Below are 20,332 nucleotides of genomic sequence, written 5' to 3' on the forward strand. Positions count from 1 at the left end.
TAGAGTTAAAAAGCAAAGGGTGGATGTAGAGCAGGGGATGATGAGGCTGCAGGTAGGATAGGACCCCTAGAGAAGCAGAATGCACTTGCAGTAACTGAAAAGAAGCAAGGTAATACACTCCTTTTCTCCCATCTGAACCTCCTGGCCTGCTACCCCAAGGGAGCTCCTATATGGAAGCCCCTCCCCTCAAGCTGGCAGCTTCACTCCAAATAGTGCCAGCAAACTAGATCCTGATGCAGAAATTACAAACACTAGACTAGTGGTAAGGAGAGTGCTTGCTTCCCTAGCAAGTATTTTGGTGTCCTTGGTGGCTCTTGAGTCAGACCAAAGTGTTTACAGGTGAAGTCCATACCCTCTGGGTCTGGGGACACACTGCATCTTTGACTTATAGGCTGTAAGATGTTTAAGCAATTTATGCAAGCAACAGATAACGTTAAAAGATTGTGAATTTGTTGCAGTTTTTTAATCAAGTTTAAAGCTTAGGAGAATTTTTCTTAATTGATTTACTTAATGTGCAAGTACCTGCAGGGAAACTAGGTCTACACAAAGCCACGCCTGACGTTGCAGTCAGCAACAAGCTGCAGCCCAGGTGTGCCTTATAAAGAGCAAGGTTGACAGCAGGTGTGAGTCCTCAGCGTTTGGGCCTTAAGGAGACAGGGCTGCCTCTCTTCTGCCTGACCTTCTGCTGTCTACGTTCTGCAGGTGAGGGGGGAGTATCCTGTGCACTGTCTGTGTCTGGCTGCAGGGCCTCTGCTGTATCTGGGGTGCTCTGCAGCTGAGGGGGAGAAGGAGCTGGATTCTCAGGAGGCTCCTCCGTGTCTCCTTCTGAGTCTGCTGCTCCTGGGTCTGCTGCTGTTACTCCCGAGTCGTCCTCATCTGAGGAGTCCTCTGACGGGGCCATGACACTATCCCCCGCCCCACGACCAACCCTCCGCCTCCCGCCGGGGCCCGACTTATCCGGGTAGCGCTGGTGGAAGCGCCGGACCAGACGAGGGGCATGCACCTGCGCTGCATCTTCCCATGAGCGTTCCTCAGGGCCGTACCCCTGCCAGTCTGTGAGGTACTGGAGGCGGCCCCGATGCCTCTGGGAGTCCAGGATCTGCGCCACTTCGAATTCCTCTGCCCTGTTGACTTGTATCGGTGGTGGGGGCCGTGGTTGACTACCCAAGGGGTGAGGCGGGAGAGCAGGAGTCAGCAGTGATCTATGGAAGACAGGGTGAATGTGGAAGGAGGCAGGGAGTTGGAGCCGGAACGCCACCGGGTTAATTTGCTGGGTGATCCGGAAGGGACCTACGTTCCGAGCCTCCAGCTTGTGAGACGGCCGTTGCGAACGCAGGAATTTGGTCGAGAGCCATACCTGGTCCCCTACCTTCAGCGGTGGGCCTGGTTGGCGGTGGTGATCAGCAAAGCGCTTATACGCGTCCTTGGCCTGCTCCAGCTGCTCCTTCAGGACTGCCTGCAGGGCCTGCAACTCCTGCAGCATGACATCCGCAGTGGGGACCGGCGACGGGGGTTGCACTGAGGGGAAGGATCGGGGGTGGTAGCCGTAGGAGGCAAAGAAAAGGGTCTGGCGCGTGGAGGCACGCATGGAGTTATTATATGCGAACTCCGCCAGCGGTAACAGATCCACCCAATTGTCCTGTTGGAAGCAGGTGTAACACCGCAGGTATTGTTCGACGGTGGCGTTGGTACATTCTGTTTGTCCATCTGATTGAGGGTGGTGGGCGGAGGACAAGTGGATCTGGACGTGCAGGGCCCAAAACAGGGCCTGCCAGAACCGGGCGGTGAACTGGGCTCCTCGGTCAGAGGTCAGGTGGTCGGGGAGGCCGTGCAACCGGAAAACCTGGGTCAAAAACAGTTGCGCAGTTTCTGGGGCAGAGGGTAGTCCGGCACAGGGGAGGAAATGAGCCATCTTGGTGAACAGGTCTACGACTACAAGGATGGTGGTCATTCCCCGGGAGGCTGGTAAGTCCGTGATAAAATCCAGGGAGACCGAGCGCCAGGGCCCTGGGGGGGTAGGCAGTGGGAGCAGAAGCCCCGGGGGTTTGATGGGGTGGCTCTTGGCTCGCTGGCAGGTATCACAGGCCGCTACATAGTCCTTGACGTCCACTTGGACCCGGGGCCACCAGAAATCCCATAGGACCAGGTGGAGGGTTTTATACGTTCCAAAATGCCCTGCAGGCTGGCTGTCATGGCAGAGGTGGAGCACCTCTCCCCGCAGAGCTCCCGGGGGAACGTACAACCGGTTCCAGTGGTACAAGTGGCCCTGATGCAAGGAAAAGGGGCCGTCCCGGGCGGCCGTCCCGGACTGGAGCTCTCGCTGCTGGGCCAGGGCATAGGGGTCCTTTTGCTGCTGCTCCTGCACCCGGTCCAGGTGGGGTTGTGGTTGGTGTGTAGCGGCGAAGTTCTCTGGGCGGAGGATTGGGCGAAGGGGGCGATAGACCTGCTCGGCTCGGTATTCCGGCTTGCGAGAGAGCACGTCTGCTAGGGTGGTTTGGCGGCCAGGGAGGTAGGTGACCGTGAACTGGAACCGGGAGAAAAACAGGGACCACCGGATCTGGTGTTGGTTCAGCCGTCGGGCACTTTGCAGGTGCGCCAGGTTTCGGTGGTCCGTTCATACCTGGACCGGATGGCGTGCCCCTTCCAGGAGATGACGCCAGGTCTCGAAAGCTACTTTGATGGCCAGTAACTCCTTCTCCCAAATGGTGTAGTTCTGTTCCGAAGCGTTGAGTTTCCGGGAATGGAACGCACAGGGGAGCAGGGACTGCTTGCTCCCCACCGGCTGAAGTAGGACCGCTGCCACTGCCTTATCAGATGCATCGGCCTCCACTATGTAAGGTCGGGTAGGGTCAGGTTGCTGGAGGATGGGTTGAGATGTAAAGGCGTGTTGGAGGCGCCGGAAGGCCTGTTGAGCGGCCTCCGTCCAAACAAACTTCTCTTTGCCTCGAAGCAGGTCTGAGATGGGCGTGGTGAGTTCGGAGAAGTGGGAGATGAACTGGCGGTAATAGTTGGCGAAGCCCAAGAAGCGCTGCACATCTTTGGGGCTTCGCGGAGCTGCCCAGTGGAGGACGGTCTCAATTTTGGCGGGGTCCATCTGGATACCCGAGGGCGAGATCTGATGGCCTAGGAAATCCACGGTCGTGAGGTCAAAGGTGCATTTTTCGAGCTTGGCGAAGAGGCGGTGCTCCCGCAGGCGCTGCAGCACCGCTCGAACGTGCTCCTTATGTTCCGAGGGGTTCCTCGAGTAGATCAGGATGTCATCCAAGTAGATCACCAGGAAGTGGTCTAGGAGGTCCCGGAAGATGTCGTTCATGAAGTGCTGGAAGACGGCAGGGGCGTTGCACAAGCCAAACGGCATCACGGTGTACTCAAAGTGCCCATAACGGGTGCGGAAGGCCGTCTTCCACTCATCGCCCTCCCGCATACACACCAGGTTGTAGGCCCCTTGCAAGTCTAGTTTGGTGAAAATGCGAGCGCCCCGCAGCCGCTCTAACAGTTCTGGGATCAGGGGCAAAGGGTAGCGATTCTGAACTGTAATCTGGTTGAGGGCGCGGTAGTCATTGCACAGCCGGAGTTCCCCACATTTCTTTTTGACAAAGAGGACGGGCGGCTGCAGGGGACGTGGAAGGGCGAATGAACCCTCGGCGCAGGTTCTTGTCTAGGAACTCTCTGAGGGCTCCCAGTTTGGGTTCTGACAGGGAGTAAAGCCGGCCCACGGGAATCTTGGCTCCAGGGAGCAGATCAATGGGACAGTCGTAAGGACGATGGGGCGGCAACTGGTCTGCCTCTTGCTTCCCAAACACATCCGCAAACTCCCGGTACTGCTCCGGTAAGGCCTTGAGCGCGGAGCTTGCCTCCCGGGTCATCAGGATGCGCTCCTTTGGCCTCCAGCAGTTGGCTTGGCAATAGGGGGATCCGAGGGTCAGCCGGCCCATGGACCACTGGATGATGGGGTCGTGCCACTGGAGCCACGCCAGGCCCAGCACGACCGGGAAGTGGGGTGCGGCAGCCAGGTAGAACTGGAGGCTTTCCTGGTGCTCCCCCAGGGCCACATCGAGCGGCACTGTCTCCTGTACTACAGGGCCCGAGGCGAGAAGCCGGCCATCAATAGTCTCCACCAGGAGGGGGCGGCGAATGGGTTGACTAGGAACCCGGTGGAGCTTGGCAAAGGACACGTCCATAAAATTGCTGGTGGATCCTGAGTCCAGCATGGTGGGTACTTGTAGGGTCCCCCTTCCGGGGACTGTCAGTGCGATCAACACGGTCAGATGCTTGGGCGGTGAGGAACTGAGGTGGCAGGCCCCTTGAACCATGAGGTTGCCCCGGCTCAGGGGCCTGTGAAGGCCGGGGCATGGGCGTTTCCTGAGGCAGGGGCTGCAAAATGTCCCGGGGCCCCGCAATACAGGCAGAGGCCCTGTTGCCGGCGTCGCAGCTTTTCGGCCGCAGAGAGATGTGGCCGAGCCCCTCCCAGCTGCATCGGTTCTGCCGGGGGTATAGGGTCCTTGCCGACAGGCTCCAAGGGCCCAGCCACTGGGGCTGATGCTCTGTAGACTGGCCGGGGTCGGTTGGCAGCACGCCTGCTTTCCAGCCTCCCGTCAATCTGGAGACACAGGCATATGAGGGCTTGCAGGGTTCCAGGGCGCTCCACCCTAGCTAGCTCATCCTGGAGCTCATCTGACAGCCCCTCCTGAAACTGGTCCATGAGAGTGGCTTCGTTCCAGCCCAGGGTTTGTTGCAATAGACGAAAGTCTGTTACATATTCCCCAAGGGGCGTCGGCCTTGCCGCAGCCTGCGTATCCGGTGGTTGGCTGTGGCAGATTGGACTGGGTCCTCGAACATAGCCTTCAGTTCTCTGGTGAAGGCGGCTAGGTCGTTGAGCACGGGGCTCCGCTCGAGGAGTAGGGGTGTGGCCCATCTAGCTGCCGTCCCGGTGCACAGGTTAATCAAGAATCCCACCCGGGTCTTATCATCTGGGAAGGCCTCTGGGCGTAACTCCATGAAGAGCTGGGCCTGGGCCAAGAAGACTGTGAGCTGGTCGGAAGCCCCAGTAAATTTCTCTGGGAGAGTCACAGGGCACTTGGCTCTCCCTGTAGGGAGAGGGGGTGGGGCTGCTGCTAGCTGGGTTTGCAAGCCTTGGACGGCCAACAGCAGCTGGTCTACTTGTGAGCTCAGGAGCAAGTTTTCCTGCTGGAGTTGCTCCATGGTCAGCACTTCCCCCACTCCTTTGTTGCCTGCTTTGTTTGGGCTGACTGCAAACTGTCAGCTCTACACTGCATCAGCAGTGCCAGGGGGGGCTGGAAATTCCTGGGTCTTTGGCAGGGAAGGAAAGTCCTTAGCCAGCAGTCGGGTTGTAAATCTGCCAGGCCTATCCGAAGCGTACTTGCCGAGTCAGAAGTCCAGAAGCGAGGTCAGTGGAGGTCCGGGATCAATTGCCAAGGGGTCAGTCAAAGAGATGCTGCAGGGAAACTAGGTCTACACAAAGCCACGCCTGACGTTGCAGTCAGCAACAAGCTGCAGCCCAGGTGTGCCTTATAAAGAGCAAGGTTGACAGCAGGTGTGAGTCCTCAGCGTTTGGGCCTTAAGGAGACAGGGCTGCCTCTCTTCTGCCTGACCTTCTGCTGTCTACGTTCTGCAGGTGAGGGGGGAGTATCCTGTGCACTGTCTGTGTCTGGCTGCAGGGCCTCTGCTGTATCTGGGGTGCTCTGCAGCTGAGGGGGAGCTGGATTCTCAGGAGGCTCCTCCGTGTCTCCTTCTGAGTCTGCTGCTCCTGGGTCTGCTGCTGTTACTCCTGAGTCGTCCTCATCTGAGGAGTCCTCTGACGGGGCCATGACAGCTGTGTGCTTACAACATAATCAGTTAATTAGGTCCAGAGAAGCTTATTTTGATAGTGACTGAAAACATATGAACGTTTTATGCAAAGCACATGTTGAATAAGCACTTTTTGTGATTTGGACTAGTTGCCCATGTGATGTCACTATTTTTGTGTTGAAGATGCATCAACTTCTAAAGGTGAAAAAGCATTGTCAAGTACCACCAATAAAAAAGCACCAGCAGCCATGTTTCGGCTTCAATTAATGCAGCACTCACATCCATGTTCAGCCTTGCTAAATTTTCTTGGACATCCTTTATTAAATTTCTCGAATCTTTAGGCATGCATCCATTGTTCACTGTCAAAAAAGTTGTTCTAAAGTAATTTTCAGTGAACTTCTTGATGGGTTTTTAAAACTGGGCATGGTGCTGTAGAGGAAGGCAGATAAGGAGCTTGATATAATGCCATAGCCAGGACTATAAACCTACAACTATCCAGGAATTCCACAAATTCTTTGGCAATAATGAAGCAAGTTGACCATCCTTGTGAACAACTCTAGAAAACAATATGTAATTTAAATTCATTGTTGCATAATAAACCTTTTGGTGATTAGCATTAGCCTTTGTTTCTATTTTAATGCTTGAAATACTTCATTATTCAACAATATTTGGCCAGTCAGTTACTTAGGAAATGTTTGATTGGTTTGATGCCTAGCCCTGGGTGTTCAATTCAGTTAAATCTTTATTGTGGTCAATGACTAGACTAGAGCATAATGAGAAGTGCATAAAATGTATTCTCCAAATATATCAAATATGTCAAATAGAGTAAAATAGATAAAATAAAACAATTGTTTGAACAGCAGTATTACAGAGTCATAATCATATTGCAACCCCCAGAAAAGGAGATTAGAAGGTTATTTGATGGCTAGAATTAATTCCTGACATTTAATATGCTGTGGCACAAGATTTAGCTGTACTAAGAGAAGTGGCTGCATTTTAATCGGAGAGGAGTACAAGAGCATTAATTGCAGTTTTAATAAAAGAAGTTCAATGAAAATTTTTCGCAGAACATGGTAAAAAATGGCAGTGCAGAAGAACATGGCTCACAGATTCAACCTCTCCAGAACATAGGCTTTAGGTTCATAAAAAGGTTTTTTTACTGCTGAGGGAAGGCTATTCAGGCATACCAATGTGTAGGGTCTGTGATGCTTTTGGACAGAGAGTGCATAAAGATAGCTAGCTGGTTTATTTGGCTAGAGTGCTCTCTCAAAGTATAATTTGAGGTTGAGCCTAGATCATACTGGAGTACAACAGCTACAACACATTGCCTGATTGTTGCTCTGGCCATTTCATATCCCAAAGGAATAAGGTAATCCAGCGAAAGTCCATATTGTTGAAGCTTTTGGGATAGGGTTTGCTTCTATACTGACTGGAAGTGATCACATAGAGTTAATGGAGCTAGACCAGTCAGAAAGAATATTAGCTTCAGCCAGAACTCAAAGATAGCAAACCAGGCCTTGGCAGAGACACTCCTCTGGGCTATCTGGGTAGCACATTCCGTGTGCGCCTTCCAGCTGCCATTAGCTTGGGAAAGAACACCTAGCCCTGGATTTTAAAAAATGGTATATGTAACTGAAGGCAATTGTGAGCATGATTATCCACAGTACTATCCTCCAAGGCTAGATTGTGTGTGCTAGATCCATCTTCACAGTGTTCTTTCATTTCACAAGCTAGAAGGCAGAGATTTAGAGGTTTTGTGGTCAGTTTTCTTTGCTTCTCTTGCAATGTAGGTTTCTAGATGTACTTTGCATTGTAGAGAATTTTCTCTCCCCCTACTTTTTGGGAAACATACATTTCTTGGGGGGATAGCTAAGGAGGGAGTGTGAATGATGCCATTGTATGCAGGTGTCCTGAGGAGAATTTCTTGGGCTGGGTATAGAAAATTGTAGCTTAGTAGTTCAGTTCACATATAGCAGTACCCCATGCTTTGACCATTTCTGTCCAAGACTCAGGATTGTATGATTTCCCCTTCTGCTTTTGCATGCTCGGGTCATCTTCACATTTCTGATTTGAAGTGGGTTTGCAAAAACCATAGCTGGATCATTTTAGGTACAGCTGAAAGCTGTTGTTTGATTATATCAGGAAGCAGGTGAGGGGTGTGTTAGCCTGAGGTTTCAGCACAAACAGCAAAACTATGGTTTGCCATGATGTATGAAACAAACTAATGACAAACAGTTTTCCTATCGTGTATTAACTAGACATAATGGACTGTAGCTATCATATTCTGGCATTTCACAAACTGAGAAAATCACTAGTTAGTGCTGAAGAGCACAATTAAGAAAATTTAAATATTTATAATAAGGTGATACTGAATTAGCCATTCTTGTCCCAGGTGGTCAGTTCTACAACTAATGCTGCATCTTTCTATTCAGTAGTATGTTAAAAAAATAGTTGGAGAATGTAACAAACAATCTTGTACCATACTATTTTACCTCTACAAGCCTGATAGCAAGTTCTTACACTGCTTACTAAAAATTGGGTTGGAACCCATCAAATTTTAAAAGGAAAGAACACTCAGAATTCACATTTATATCCAGCAAATGCAGTCTTATTGGCAGCCATAATGAAAAATGTAATTTTGTGTTTTATTTGACTGTGTTTAACTTCACTGATCACAGAGGGAGGCAATGGTAAACCCCCTCTGAATACTGCTTACCATGAAAACCCTATGCATAGGGTCGCCATAAGTCAAGATTGACTTGAAGGCAGTCCATTTCCATTTTTCAACTTCGCTGATAGAAGTATAACAACTGATCTTGTTTTGAAATGTATGTTACAACAATTAAACTATTTCTCACTGTTAATCCAGGAGCTGTCAAGTTGTGGTTGGAATAAAAAAGAGAAATACAGTTCTGCACCAAACGCAGTTGCCTTTACAAGAAGATTTAACCATGTAAGTTTTCAGTTTACATGTGATACCCCAGGTATACATCAAAGCATTCCATTTACACAAAACTTTAAAAGACAAAATTTTACTGTGCATTTGACTGAACAGCTTTTTGGACTTCCTCTTTGGCTGCATGTGTGATTCTTAGTTGTGTTGCTTTATTTATTAAGCTATTTACAAGTCCTGATTACTGACGCACCATGTTTGGAGGGAAGAAGGTAATTAGGATCTACTGTTAGATCATTTGATGTTTTACATTATATCAGCAAGAGTTTCTGGTTCTTAGTTGCTTTAACAGTATCAGCAATGCAAAGGATTTTTCTTTTCTTTTTTTCCTAAACTAGGCTGTTAGAATTTCTGATCAGTAGTATCTCAGATGTAGATATGGACTTGTATATATTCAGGTCATCTCAGTTCATGGGGTGCCATAGGTTATTTGCTCCATCTCATTCAACCATTTTGTAGTTAGCTTCATCTCCTTGGGCCACTATTTGGCACCTGATGCTGGGGTGCAAAATAGACCTAATAAAAGCAAAGTAAATTCCATAAGCTTGAAGTATGCCCATGCATGGTGTACTAGATGTATTGGCAGCCCATCAGAAAGGCAATTGGCACAACCCTCCTTTTTTTCCTATGTCGTCTTTGATGTATAGAGCAACACCGTATCCACTATGCCCTCCCCCGTCTTTCCTATAGAATTTATATCCAGAGAGTTTGTAACCAGAGGTAACTATGCCCCACTGATCCCCTCCATTCCACCAGGTTTCCATTATGCCCACTTGTTACTCTGAGACCAAGCACTCTAGGTCACCCATCTTTCCTCAGGGGCTGCATATGTATACAGTGTCTTTCTCTGAAGTGTCTTTGGCGCTTGCATTTTAGCTTATAGTGTTTGGCTTCTCTGAATTGCACTTTCATTCAGGGTCAGCACTAGCCCCCCACTTCATCCTGTGTGTGTATTTGTACATGTGTGCCTGCGTATACACACTTAAATACACCCAGTTGTGCCACCTTGTGCATCAGTGTGCGTGCCTGCCATCACCTAAGATGGCAGGCATGCTTGCTGATGTGTGAGGTGAAGTGACCCAGCGTATTTAAGTGCCTGCTGGCTATATGTACGTGTGGGGGCACTATTGGCTGGAAGAGTGGATTCCTGCTCTGCAATCAATATTAGGCAGGCGCCATCTCTGCTATCTTTTTGGCACCTTTTGAAGACTTTCCTATTTCAACAAGCCTTTTAAGTTGAGACTTAGCCCAGTCTGCAAATGTGTCGGAATTGTTTAATATAGTTTTTAATAATGTTTTTAACCCTTTTTTAAAGTTGTTTTTTTTAAATGTTTTTAATGCTGTTTTGTTTTAATGTATTTTAAGATCTGTTTTTATGATGTTTTAAAGTGTTTTAATGCTTTGTTTGCCGCCCTGGGCTCCTGCTGGGAGGAAGGGCGGGATACAAATAAAATAAATAAATAAATAATAAATGTGGCACAGCAATCTGATGCTGGAGGAGATTACAGCGCAGGGGCTCCACCCTCCCAGCTGCAGGGGTCCTTGGCTAGTGCCCAACCTGTCCACCTGCTGGTGCCAGGACTGCTTTCAAAGCTTAGTTCTAACCTCCCTTATTTAAATTACCACATTTTTGTTATCTTTATCCTGTGCGGAGGGGGAATTTGTTCTGAACCAGACCCTCTTCAGCTGCTGTCAGCTCCCTCCCCCCGTAATCATTTTAAAAGCTGCTCCGCCACCTGGTTCAAGTGGAGCCTGTCCCATTTGTACAGGCCTGACTTTCCCCAAAATGTTCCCTGGTGCCTAACAAACCCAAACCCCACCTCCAAACATCATTGTTTCATCCATGCATTGAAACTACACAGCTGTACTTGTCTAGTTGGCCCTGTGTATGGAACTGGCAGCATTTCAGAGAAAGCTACCTTGAAGGTGTTGGCTTTTTAACATCATACCTAGCAATCTAAATTTCACTTCCAGAACCTCATGACTACATTTCTTCTTGACAATGATGCCAACATGTACCATAATAATTGACTTCTACTTAGTACTATCTATCTGGCTATGTAGACAATGGGTGACATCTGCAGCCTTCACAGCAGGCAGCAGTTCACCCTGTGGTCTGTAACCATCATATATCTAGCTATCTGTGTTCCTATTGATTGAATCATCCAGTATCAGGATTTCTCCATACCCTGGAGGCGTATCTTGGGCAGGAGAGGATAATTAGTCATTCCGCAAGGAATGGATCTCTTGTAAGGGAGCACTGAGATCCTGGTAGTGGGACATAGCAGTCACATTCCAGAAGCCTGTTCTAAATTATGTGCCTGGCTAGCTCCCCCTAGCTGCTACTGCAGCCAATGACATCAAGAGGTTTGGCTTAAATTCCAGAGAGGAGATGGATCTCTCTAGATGGAATTTTGATCAGTTTAGCTGCTGGGAATGGGGTGTGGAGAATGGGTTTTGATTTAAGTGGGGAGTGTGCAAAGGGTGATAACTGGGGATTAACTGCCTGTGGAAGATTCCTTCCTTTGGTCCTGTAGAAGATTCCTGTTTCTAAAACTTTTAAAAAACAAACAAACTTGTAACCTAGCTTTTATGTGGTTTAAAATGTACTGAAAGCACTTCTTAAAGTACAAGTTAACTCTGAAGGTTTACATGATAATTTATGTTTTAGGTTTAATAAACTGAAACTTTTTTCCAATTTAAACTGAACTGAAAGCTGAAACTTTTGCTTAAGTCTTTTTTACCTAAAAATGCTCCTAATCTTTTTTTTTAATCTAGGAAAATTGAAGGTTATGCTGAGCTTGACTTTAAAGGCTAAGCCTTTCTTTTTTTATTCTCAGCTGACTCTCCTGTTGGCTAGGTCTGTACTGGGTGGAACTATATATTAGTGGGCTTGGGCTTTTCTTGTTACCTCTTTTCCAAAGCTGGGATTTAATTTAGTTTTCTTGTTTACTGTGCCCTTTCAAACTTCTCTGCTAGGGTATAGCTGAGAACCGGGTTCCTAGAGGCTTAGCATCTGTAGGATTTACATTCTGATCTATAAGTTATGATAGGATTTAGCTATATAGGCTTACATTCTGCCCTGTTAGTATAAGGTGATGTTTTAATTAAATAATTGGGTTGCTTTCCCTTTAGTGCCTCAACTGCTCAACTCATTTTAACACTTTGTCACAGGTGCAGGGACAGATTGTCAGCTTGGGCTCCTTTTAGCTTGTGGAGTGGCTAAAGCTTTCATCACACAAAAAAGATTTCATATAGTGATCCTTGCCAACATCTTGCTACTTCTCACTAAGAGACTGGTTCTTATGCATCCTCAAGGATAAATACTTCCATATCTCCATCCAGCCTCAATGTCTTCATTTCCTCTGCTTTACCCTAGAAGACAAGTGTTTCTAACCAAGTTGTTTTCTAACTTCCACATTAACCAAGAACTTGTCTTATCAACTTTTTTTTCTGAATCCCTCCTCATTGCTGAAGGTGTCACTGCATATCTTAGACATTAAGTGGACTTTCACCTTTTATGAGGACAGAACTACAAGATTCAAGCAGTCCCCAGCAGCTGCTGTTTTGCTCTATGAGACAATCTCCACTCAGAAATTTATTTGCTGGATATCCTCAATTTGCTTGCTTTGCTACAAAGTGGCTAACTGAACAATCCAAAGCACCAGATCTGCTGGCTAAGTAGGGTTAGAGTGTGACAGATCACACATGTCCAACAGAGTGTGCTGGCAGAAAACTGGCATGCTGGCAGAACTGCATCTGCCTGCCAAAGGAGATCTAGGCAGGCAGAAGATATGCCTGCCAGGAGCAACAGCAGCAGAAAGGTTGGAAACTGGGCATGCTGAGGGCAAGGAATGAACTTGGTGAGGGCCTAACTCAGGTCCACCGCATCCAGTCAACCGTCAGCCACACCCTTGGAACCCAAGTAGAAGTTGCACCACCTGAAGGGTGGACTTAAGCAAATTCAGCCCCATGGGAGAAAATGGAAGGTGCAGAAATTAATTTCATGCACTGTCTTCTCCCCACTTGACTGGCCATCCCCCAGTGACATGGGAGTGTCTGTGATGTGGCGAATCTTAGCAACCCAACACAGCCCAACATTACTGAAAGATAGCTGAAACTCCAATGACAGTTTGCACAGCACAGGGCTATGCTGCACATGCCCCATGGACTTCACACTACCAGGGGAAGGGCCTGTGGTGAAGATGCACCATGGTGAAAGGGCACTAACACTCAAAGGGGACCACGGAGCACAAACATGAGACACTTTGCATTAAAAAATGGAAATTTGTGCAAAGTTTGTCTCCACAACTCATTGTGGGTGTGAAATGGATCTCTGCTAACATTTCTGTGGCTTCAGACCCAACCACCCAATCAGGAACTCCATAGCAGCAACAGACAGTACAGCAAGGGGTACAAACAGTGGCTTTCCACAAGATGTGCCCAGGAAAGTGAGAAGCACAGCCCTCTGTAGCTAGATCCTTAAAGAACCATATCCTGCCCCTTGTATGGAGGGCCCAAAGGACAACAACTATAGCATGCCGTTCTTCAAAACTGCCATACAGTCCATTAGGAACTGAACAGGAAGGCTGGAGCCATGCCCCACCCCGTGTGCATACATGAGGTTCGGAGTGGATAGCCCTCCACACAACACTAGTCCATCTTTACAAAGTTTTAAAATGATGTGGGAGTGCACCAATAAACACTTAAAAGAACTAGTTACAAGTAAGCAACCTGTTCTTACTGTAAAGGCAGTGAATTCCACTTGAGTATATAATAATTGCTAGTATATATTTACTTTTGAATTTTTGTTGTTTTTTCTACTACAATTACTCTTGTTCAGACTATTTCTAAATTTCTTCCATTCTTCCAGAAAAGTAAAAGTAGTATTCACATTTGGCAAGGATAGGAGTAGTATATGGGTTACATACGGATTTTAGTAAGAGCATTCTGAATTTTAAAAGTAGCAAGGGTATTGTGTTGACTGTAATCTGTCAAGAGGACTCTAGTATTTCCATGGCAAATTATGTAACTACTTTTGCATCTGTAGATCCTGTGCCGAAAGTGCATAAGTAACCTCTGAACTCAGATTTTGTGGTGGGGAGGGGAAGTAGGAGATGCAAAATGCAGTTTGTATGTTGCTACTTCCATTTCTGAAGAAAACCTTCATTTTCTGGAGTTACCTATTTTGTGAGGGACTGCTGCTACACTGGTGTCCATGCTGTGTCTGAAAACCTATGTTTTTTAGAATTTGTGAATTCCAGCACCTTAGTTGACTGTCTTTCTCCAGTGAGAAACTTTGTAATTTTTCAAAATAGTTACAAATGGAGCTACAAGCTGCTGAACTGACTGTAAAAATGTTAATGAGTTTTTATTTTTAAAAGATACTAAAAGTAGAATGCATTTAGAATTGAGACACTAGTTTATCAGGTCTGATAGACATCAAGAAAAATAAGTTGGAACATTCCTTATCTTCACAATAAGAAACACAGAATATTACTGAAGGACTTTAATTAATGAATATGTATACACTGCTTTTGCTGCAGATATCATCCTAATTTGATACTGTCTACTAAAAGAAACAAGAGTCTGAATCTTGATTTTGATAGAACCATGCTAGTATGTAACAACTCTGAAGTCCATAAAACCCAAATAGGCTCTGAAAGAGAAATGTCAACACCCAGGGGGGGAAAGGAAAAATTTGAGAGGATTTTTTTCCCCAAAGCCTTTTTTTACGGGTTTCTTTGAAAAAATGGGGAAAAATGGATTATGAAATATTTTCTTTTAGAATGATGAACAAAATGTTTAAGACAAGGTGTTCATATGTTTACTCCCCCTAAATGATTTGTAAAAACTATGTGACAGGAAGACTATGCACAGGATCATATCATTGCAATTCGTGTACACTGAGGACAACCAAGTCCTGAGTTATACACTAGGGGTGGCAACACACCTACTGTTCTGCTGGTTCCAGTACTTCTCCACCTCTCTTTACTGAAAATGGGGGCACACGATGCTAGTCAAACCCCATCTCTTTTTACTATAAAACCTGGGGGGAGCAGGTTGGGTGCGTTTTTTAAAAAAATTCAGCTTCAAAGAGATTTCACAGCTGATTGGCAGATCAACCAGTTCCCCCTCCAGGTGTGGCTAATGGGAATCCTTTGAAGTGATTCACGTGTTTACAGCCTGAGAATACAACTCTCAATTCAAAAGCAAGGTGTATTTCTGTGGCTAGGAGGCACTGCCATTGACGCAGGAGAAGGAAGTAGGATTCAGTGTCTTTGCTTGTGGGCTTTTTCTTGTTGGCATAGTTGGTGGATCTGTAGGCATCAAAAGGACTGGGAGTTGGTGAAAGTACACAGCAAAACAAAGAAACAGAAAGGGTTAGTGACAGAGCTTGGAAAAGTTACTTTTTTGAACTACACCTCCCATCAGCCCAATCCAGTGGCCATGCTGGCTGGGGCTGATGGGAGTTGTAGTTCAAAAAAGTAACTTTTCCAAGCTCTGGTTAGTGATAGCTCAGAAAATGAGACTGATTAAATTTTGTTTACTGTTCATTAAGTCATGGTTCCCTCCTCTTTTCCTCAGCTCTTTCTATGGAAGCTGGTGCTTTATGCCTGCTTGACACCATGGAGGACTGGGGAAGACATAATACTTTTCATAATACATAATAATTTTCTTTGCTTTACTGTAATAGTGATGGTTTCTTCAGTTTTTATTGCTTTTTGCCTGCTTCTCACAAACTGGCAAGGTTCCTGAAAGTTCAGCAACTTGTAGCTCCATTTGTTACAATTGTATATTGTACTGTACCTCAATGTCTTAACTAATTTGAGGTAATTAGCAAGAACTACTGAATTCAAAATTGGGAGTAATTGAAAATGGTTCTTTTACGTACAGAATCAAAATGACAGTCACAGAGTAAAATGGTTTTGCAACTTAATTGCCAATGTAGTGTTTACAGAATCATAAAGGTATTAGTTCTGTTGCAACACAGACCCATGTTGCCTGGACCATTGACTTACACTTGTTGTCATGATAGACATGGAGAGTATGGAAGATCTTACTGTTGCCATATAAGGAGCGGGGAGTAAGGTTAGGACTCAGAAGGTTGACACAGAGGCCTAGGGTAATGCTCAAATGCAAATGACATGAGTGTGAGTTGTGAAGGTAGAAAGCAAGGTTTAGGAAAGAGAGGAAATAGAAACAGGGTGACATCATGATGATTACCTATTCTGAGGAGAAGGGAAAGAGTAGGTTCCTGGAGTTTCCCTATGGCCTAGGGTTTGGGGTCTCAGCTCTAAACCAAGGTTCTCAGAACAGTTACCTTGAATTTCTAGGTGGCTAGTCTGCCCTGGTGTCCTAGATAACCTGACCTTTTCCTAGATATTCATAGATAGCTCAACAGTGTGATGGGATCACTGAAGGCCTACTAGAGCAGGCCTTCATATGTCACCCTTGAGCTCTATGCTGTGTGGTTTCCAAACAAGCAACCTTATTTGTTTTAAGGATAGAGAATGTTCCTTGAGGAGAATACAAGGCTCGTGTTTCATCAAAGTTCCTACTTACAACTGATGAAAATAATAGACATGGGAAAGAGACAAGGACATGAAGGGGAGGAGGCATGGAAATGCGCTCACTGAAGGTGGAGCAGCCAGTCTTGGAGTGTCCCATGGAGGTCTAGCAGCAGGCTGAACTCGGGGTTGCGTGGCTGGAATAGGCTGAACCATGGAAAACCAATAATGTTGCTTCATTGGGGAAGATAATTAAATACAGTAGGGCCTGCTTCTCGGCACCCTGCTTTTTGGCATTCCACTAATACAGCGCCAGCAGGGCGATCAGCTGGAGGGGAGGCTGGAGCTCCCTGTGCTCCAGCTGATCTTGCCGGAGGAGGGGAAGATCAGCTGTAGTGTGCTCCAGCTGATCTTCTCTTCTGACACGATCAGTCTCCCATGCTGGAACTGATCACGCCCGAGAAGGGGAAGATCAGCTGTAGCTACAGCTGATCTTCTCCTCCTCTGGTGCGATCAGCGGGTTAGGTTCCAGACCCCCGCGCTACAGCTGATCCGCTTTTCAGCGGTTTTTGCTTTTCGGCGGGGGTCTGGAACCTAACCTGCCGTATGAGTGGGGCCCTACTGTACTTAGCTTCCTGAGGAGAGGAGATACCTAAGATGAAAGGTGATTAGATTGAGGCTTAGGCTGGATGGAATGACTACTCCAAAATAAAAGTTGAATTTGTTACTGCAGGTACAAAAATACAAGTTTCCCACCACAGTCTGGACAGTCCTAGGGGCAAAGGTGAGGTCAAGAGCTAATTGGGACAAAGTGTCCCAAGTTGATACCATATTTCTACTTGAGTGGGAAGGGGTCCTCATGTAGGAAATGGAGGTGTAGAGGGACTTAATATTAGGAGATGCAAATGTCTATGGGGTACTGCCAGTTGGAAGGAGGATTTTGTTCTTACCAGGGCTAATCAAGACCAAATAAAGGTGCACATTTATGTTGGCAGTTGGCAGAGAGATCAGGTTAATTATGCTGGATGTATCCTAATGCCTAGTCTCCTGTACAGCAAAGCTAAAGGAGAAATATAAGGGCTCATCTACATAGGAGCATTTATTCGTAGGAAATAACTTCTTTTATCTTTACTTTTCATTTGCATCGTCTGCAATTCCTGCTCAATGTTAGCTGCCAGTCGCTTTTTCCCATTCACACAAGCAGGCATTCCTCTGGGGAGGATTAGTCTTTTTTTTCCTTGTGGCCCCACCCTCTTATTATACATTTCCACTCCCTCTGGTTTCTGGTGACTGAGCACGCTCAGTCTGTTTTACCAGCTGCAGTAGGTTCCTTTAAAAAAAACCTGGAAGGTCTAACATCTGTGTTTTCTGTGGTAGGATACAGCTGAAATACAAATCTTTATTTGAATAGTGTTATGCTTTTGCACACAAGTTAGGGGGAAAAGAAAAGAAAAGAAAGGCACCATTTGCAGCAACATAAAGAAGGCCAGCAGAATGGAGGAGAGCAACCTAAACTTGTTTGTCAGCCTACAGGAAATAAAATGAACTAAGTGAGGAGGAGGGAATGGGCGTGGAGAGGGGAACAATTGACACACCCACCTAAAAGCTTCGGAGCAAAGTGTCTGCAAGCACTAGAGAAAGGAAGTGAAAATGTTTTTTCTCCCCTTTTTGTATTATCAGTGGATTGGGTTAGCATGAATTTACAGGGGGAAATTGCATGATAGCTTCCATTTGCCAATAATGTCACGTGAACCATGCACATTTAGAGGAGATGTGAGTAGCACCAACACACAGTAAACTACCATGCACCACAGGGTATGATATACAGAAGGGATAGGGAAGCTTGTAGTTCTCCAGATGTTGTTGAACTCCAACTCCTGTCATCCTTATCATTGCCTATGCTGGTTGGGGCTGGAGTCCAACATCATCTGGAGGGCTACAGCTTCCCCATTCCCAAAATACAGAATCAGGGTGGTTTGATTTGTTACGTTATTGCAAGCTGAGCTCTTTTAGTCAATGTTCTTTTATCTTTTTGAAATTCTTTTAAAATTTGTATCCTATGTTTTTATAATTATAAGTTGCTTTGAGACATTTTATGTAGTAAGCAACAAATAGATGCAAATAATAATGTAATGGTCATAATATTAATTTGTATTACCCTCGGGGGGGAGTTTACCTTGGGAGCCAGGCAGATAGGGGCACAGCAGCTCCTTGTCAGACAGAGGAGGCCTGCTTGGCCTTTCCCTCCTTCTCATGTACTGGTTTCAAAGCCCAAGGAGATGCTGGCAGTGTATCACGCTGCAGTGTTGTCTCCTTTCTGGGAGTTTAGGGGGTCAAACTATAACTCTTTATTATCCCCAGCCATTGTCATTTTCTGCTGTGGATAATGGAGCTGTAGTTCAACTGACATGATTCTAGGTAGAAAAATGCACTATAAGAGTCTGCTTTAGTTTTGAAAGGTGTGTATGGGAGGAAGGGAAAGGCCATGTGGCCTTTCCCATCCAAGGAGGAGTCTCAAGAGCTGGCGCTACTTGCCAGGCCTCCAAGGTAAGCTTTTCTCTCTTGGGGACTGGGAGAGTCTAGCAGGCTCTGTATGTTCATGAGCAGAATTGGAATGTGTGGACTGCTCAAGGTGGGGTGTGTTGCCCAATCTAATTCTGCTCACAGAAATTGAGCAGGGGTATTTCCCTATGTGAGTGCCAACCTTTGACTTCTCACAGCACCCTGAATCTCAGATTTTCAGGAATTAAAGCAGGATACTGGCATTCTTGGCTCTTTATATTAAAAACAAAAAACAAAATTGTAGAACATATCTACAAAATTGTAGAACATGTCTGTTAAACTAAGGTCTGAGGGCGGGGTCTCTATCTGTTTAGGGATTCCAGTGCTCAAGAGAGACACTGATTCATACAGGGTTGTTCTGTATAGCTACATCACTGACCTGGACCTGGAGATTTACTTTGGGCATGCAGATCTACAGGATTCCCCTCCCCCCGAACAAATTTATTTTGAAAGTCCTCTCAAAAACACTGAGGTGATGGGCAGGGATGTAGTCGTCCGGAGTTGCAGGGGGTCATAAACCCGTTACTTTTTTGGGAGCAGGGTCCTATCCAGGTCCCTATGTATGAGCCAATCAGCATGAAAAGGAAGCGTGTTAGCTATTGAGAAGAGCTCTTGTCCTTTTGTGGTAATTGGAGCCACTCAGAGTGAAAGGAGAGAAGTCAGCTATTGAGAACACTCTTCTCAGTAGTTAACATACAGCCATGCTAATTGGCTCCTAGGGACATCTATTGTACTGGAGTGTGGACTTGCAAGATGGCAGAGTGAGCAAGGGAGAGAAGAAAAAGTGCAATGGGGGTGTGGCTGTGAGGGAGTGTGGTTTGACTATTGTGAAGGGATATCATGAATTTGCCACTACGCTACTAGTGATGAGGGTGCAGGAAGACTGCTATTTGAGGATTACATGTTCAAAGTCCTCTTGTTTATGTTTGCTAGTTGCACTGTTCGATGGAGCCTGGCTGCTGTCCTGAAGCTGTTACAGGCATATTTCTCTTTTGTCATTTCCCCCCTTTCACCAGTTCCTCACAAAGCACATTAAAGCACACATGCCACCCCTAATATAGATACTTTCACTTTGGAAAAGTGGTCCAACTTTGGTAAAATTTGGGTTTTATTATAAAATTTGAAATTCCAGAGCTTCTAGGGCATTGGCAGCAATATAGAAGTAAAGAGATGCGAGTTCCTTGGCTGTATTAAGTCGGGATTGACTTGAAGGCAGTCCATCCATTGTGTATAAACAAACGTAGAGCTTTAAAACCTAGTTATCAGATAGACCAGATAAACACTTGATTGGAATGACAAATCCAGCCAAATTTGCAAGAAAGATTTCCTATTCATTTTTTAGACACTGAAGACTTTACAATTTTCTAAAAGATGCAGACTCTACAGTGCCATTTACTAGAAATCTGTGTCCAAAGAATGTGCTCATTAGCTCAGATCTAGCACCTCCTGGGTTCTTGACTGTCATTTTTCTCTTAAATTCACAATGCTTACAGTAAAT

General features: G+C 46.2%; 1 protein-coding gene across 3 annotated transcripts in view; it reads left to right on the plus strand.

Moving 5' to 3' along the window:
* RALGPS2 (Ral GEF with PH domain and SH3 binding motif 2) overlaps positions 1-20,332 on the plus strand; it is a 217,627-nt gene that overhangs the window by 69,454 nt on the left and 127,841 nt on the right. For all 3 annotated transcript variants that reach the window (XM_061634215.1, XM_061634214.1, XM_061634216.1), the window contains one exon: positions 8,678-8,761. In XM_061634215.1, the coding sequence (XP_061490199.1) occupies positions 8,678-8,761 (84 nt within the window). The remainder of the gene's footprint in view (positions 1-8,677; positions 8,762-20,332) is intronic.

The sequence above is a fragment of the Rhineura floridana genome, chromosome 6, assembly GCF_030035675.1.
Source record: "Rhineura floridana isolate rRhiFlo1 chromosome 6, rRhiFlo1.hap2, whole genome shotgun sequence".
Taxonomy (NCBI): Eukaryota; Metazoa; Chordata; class Lepidosauria; order Squamata; family Rhineuridae; genus Rhineura; species Rhineura floridana.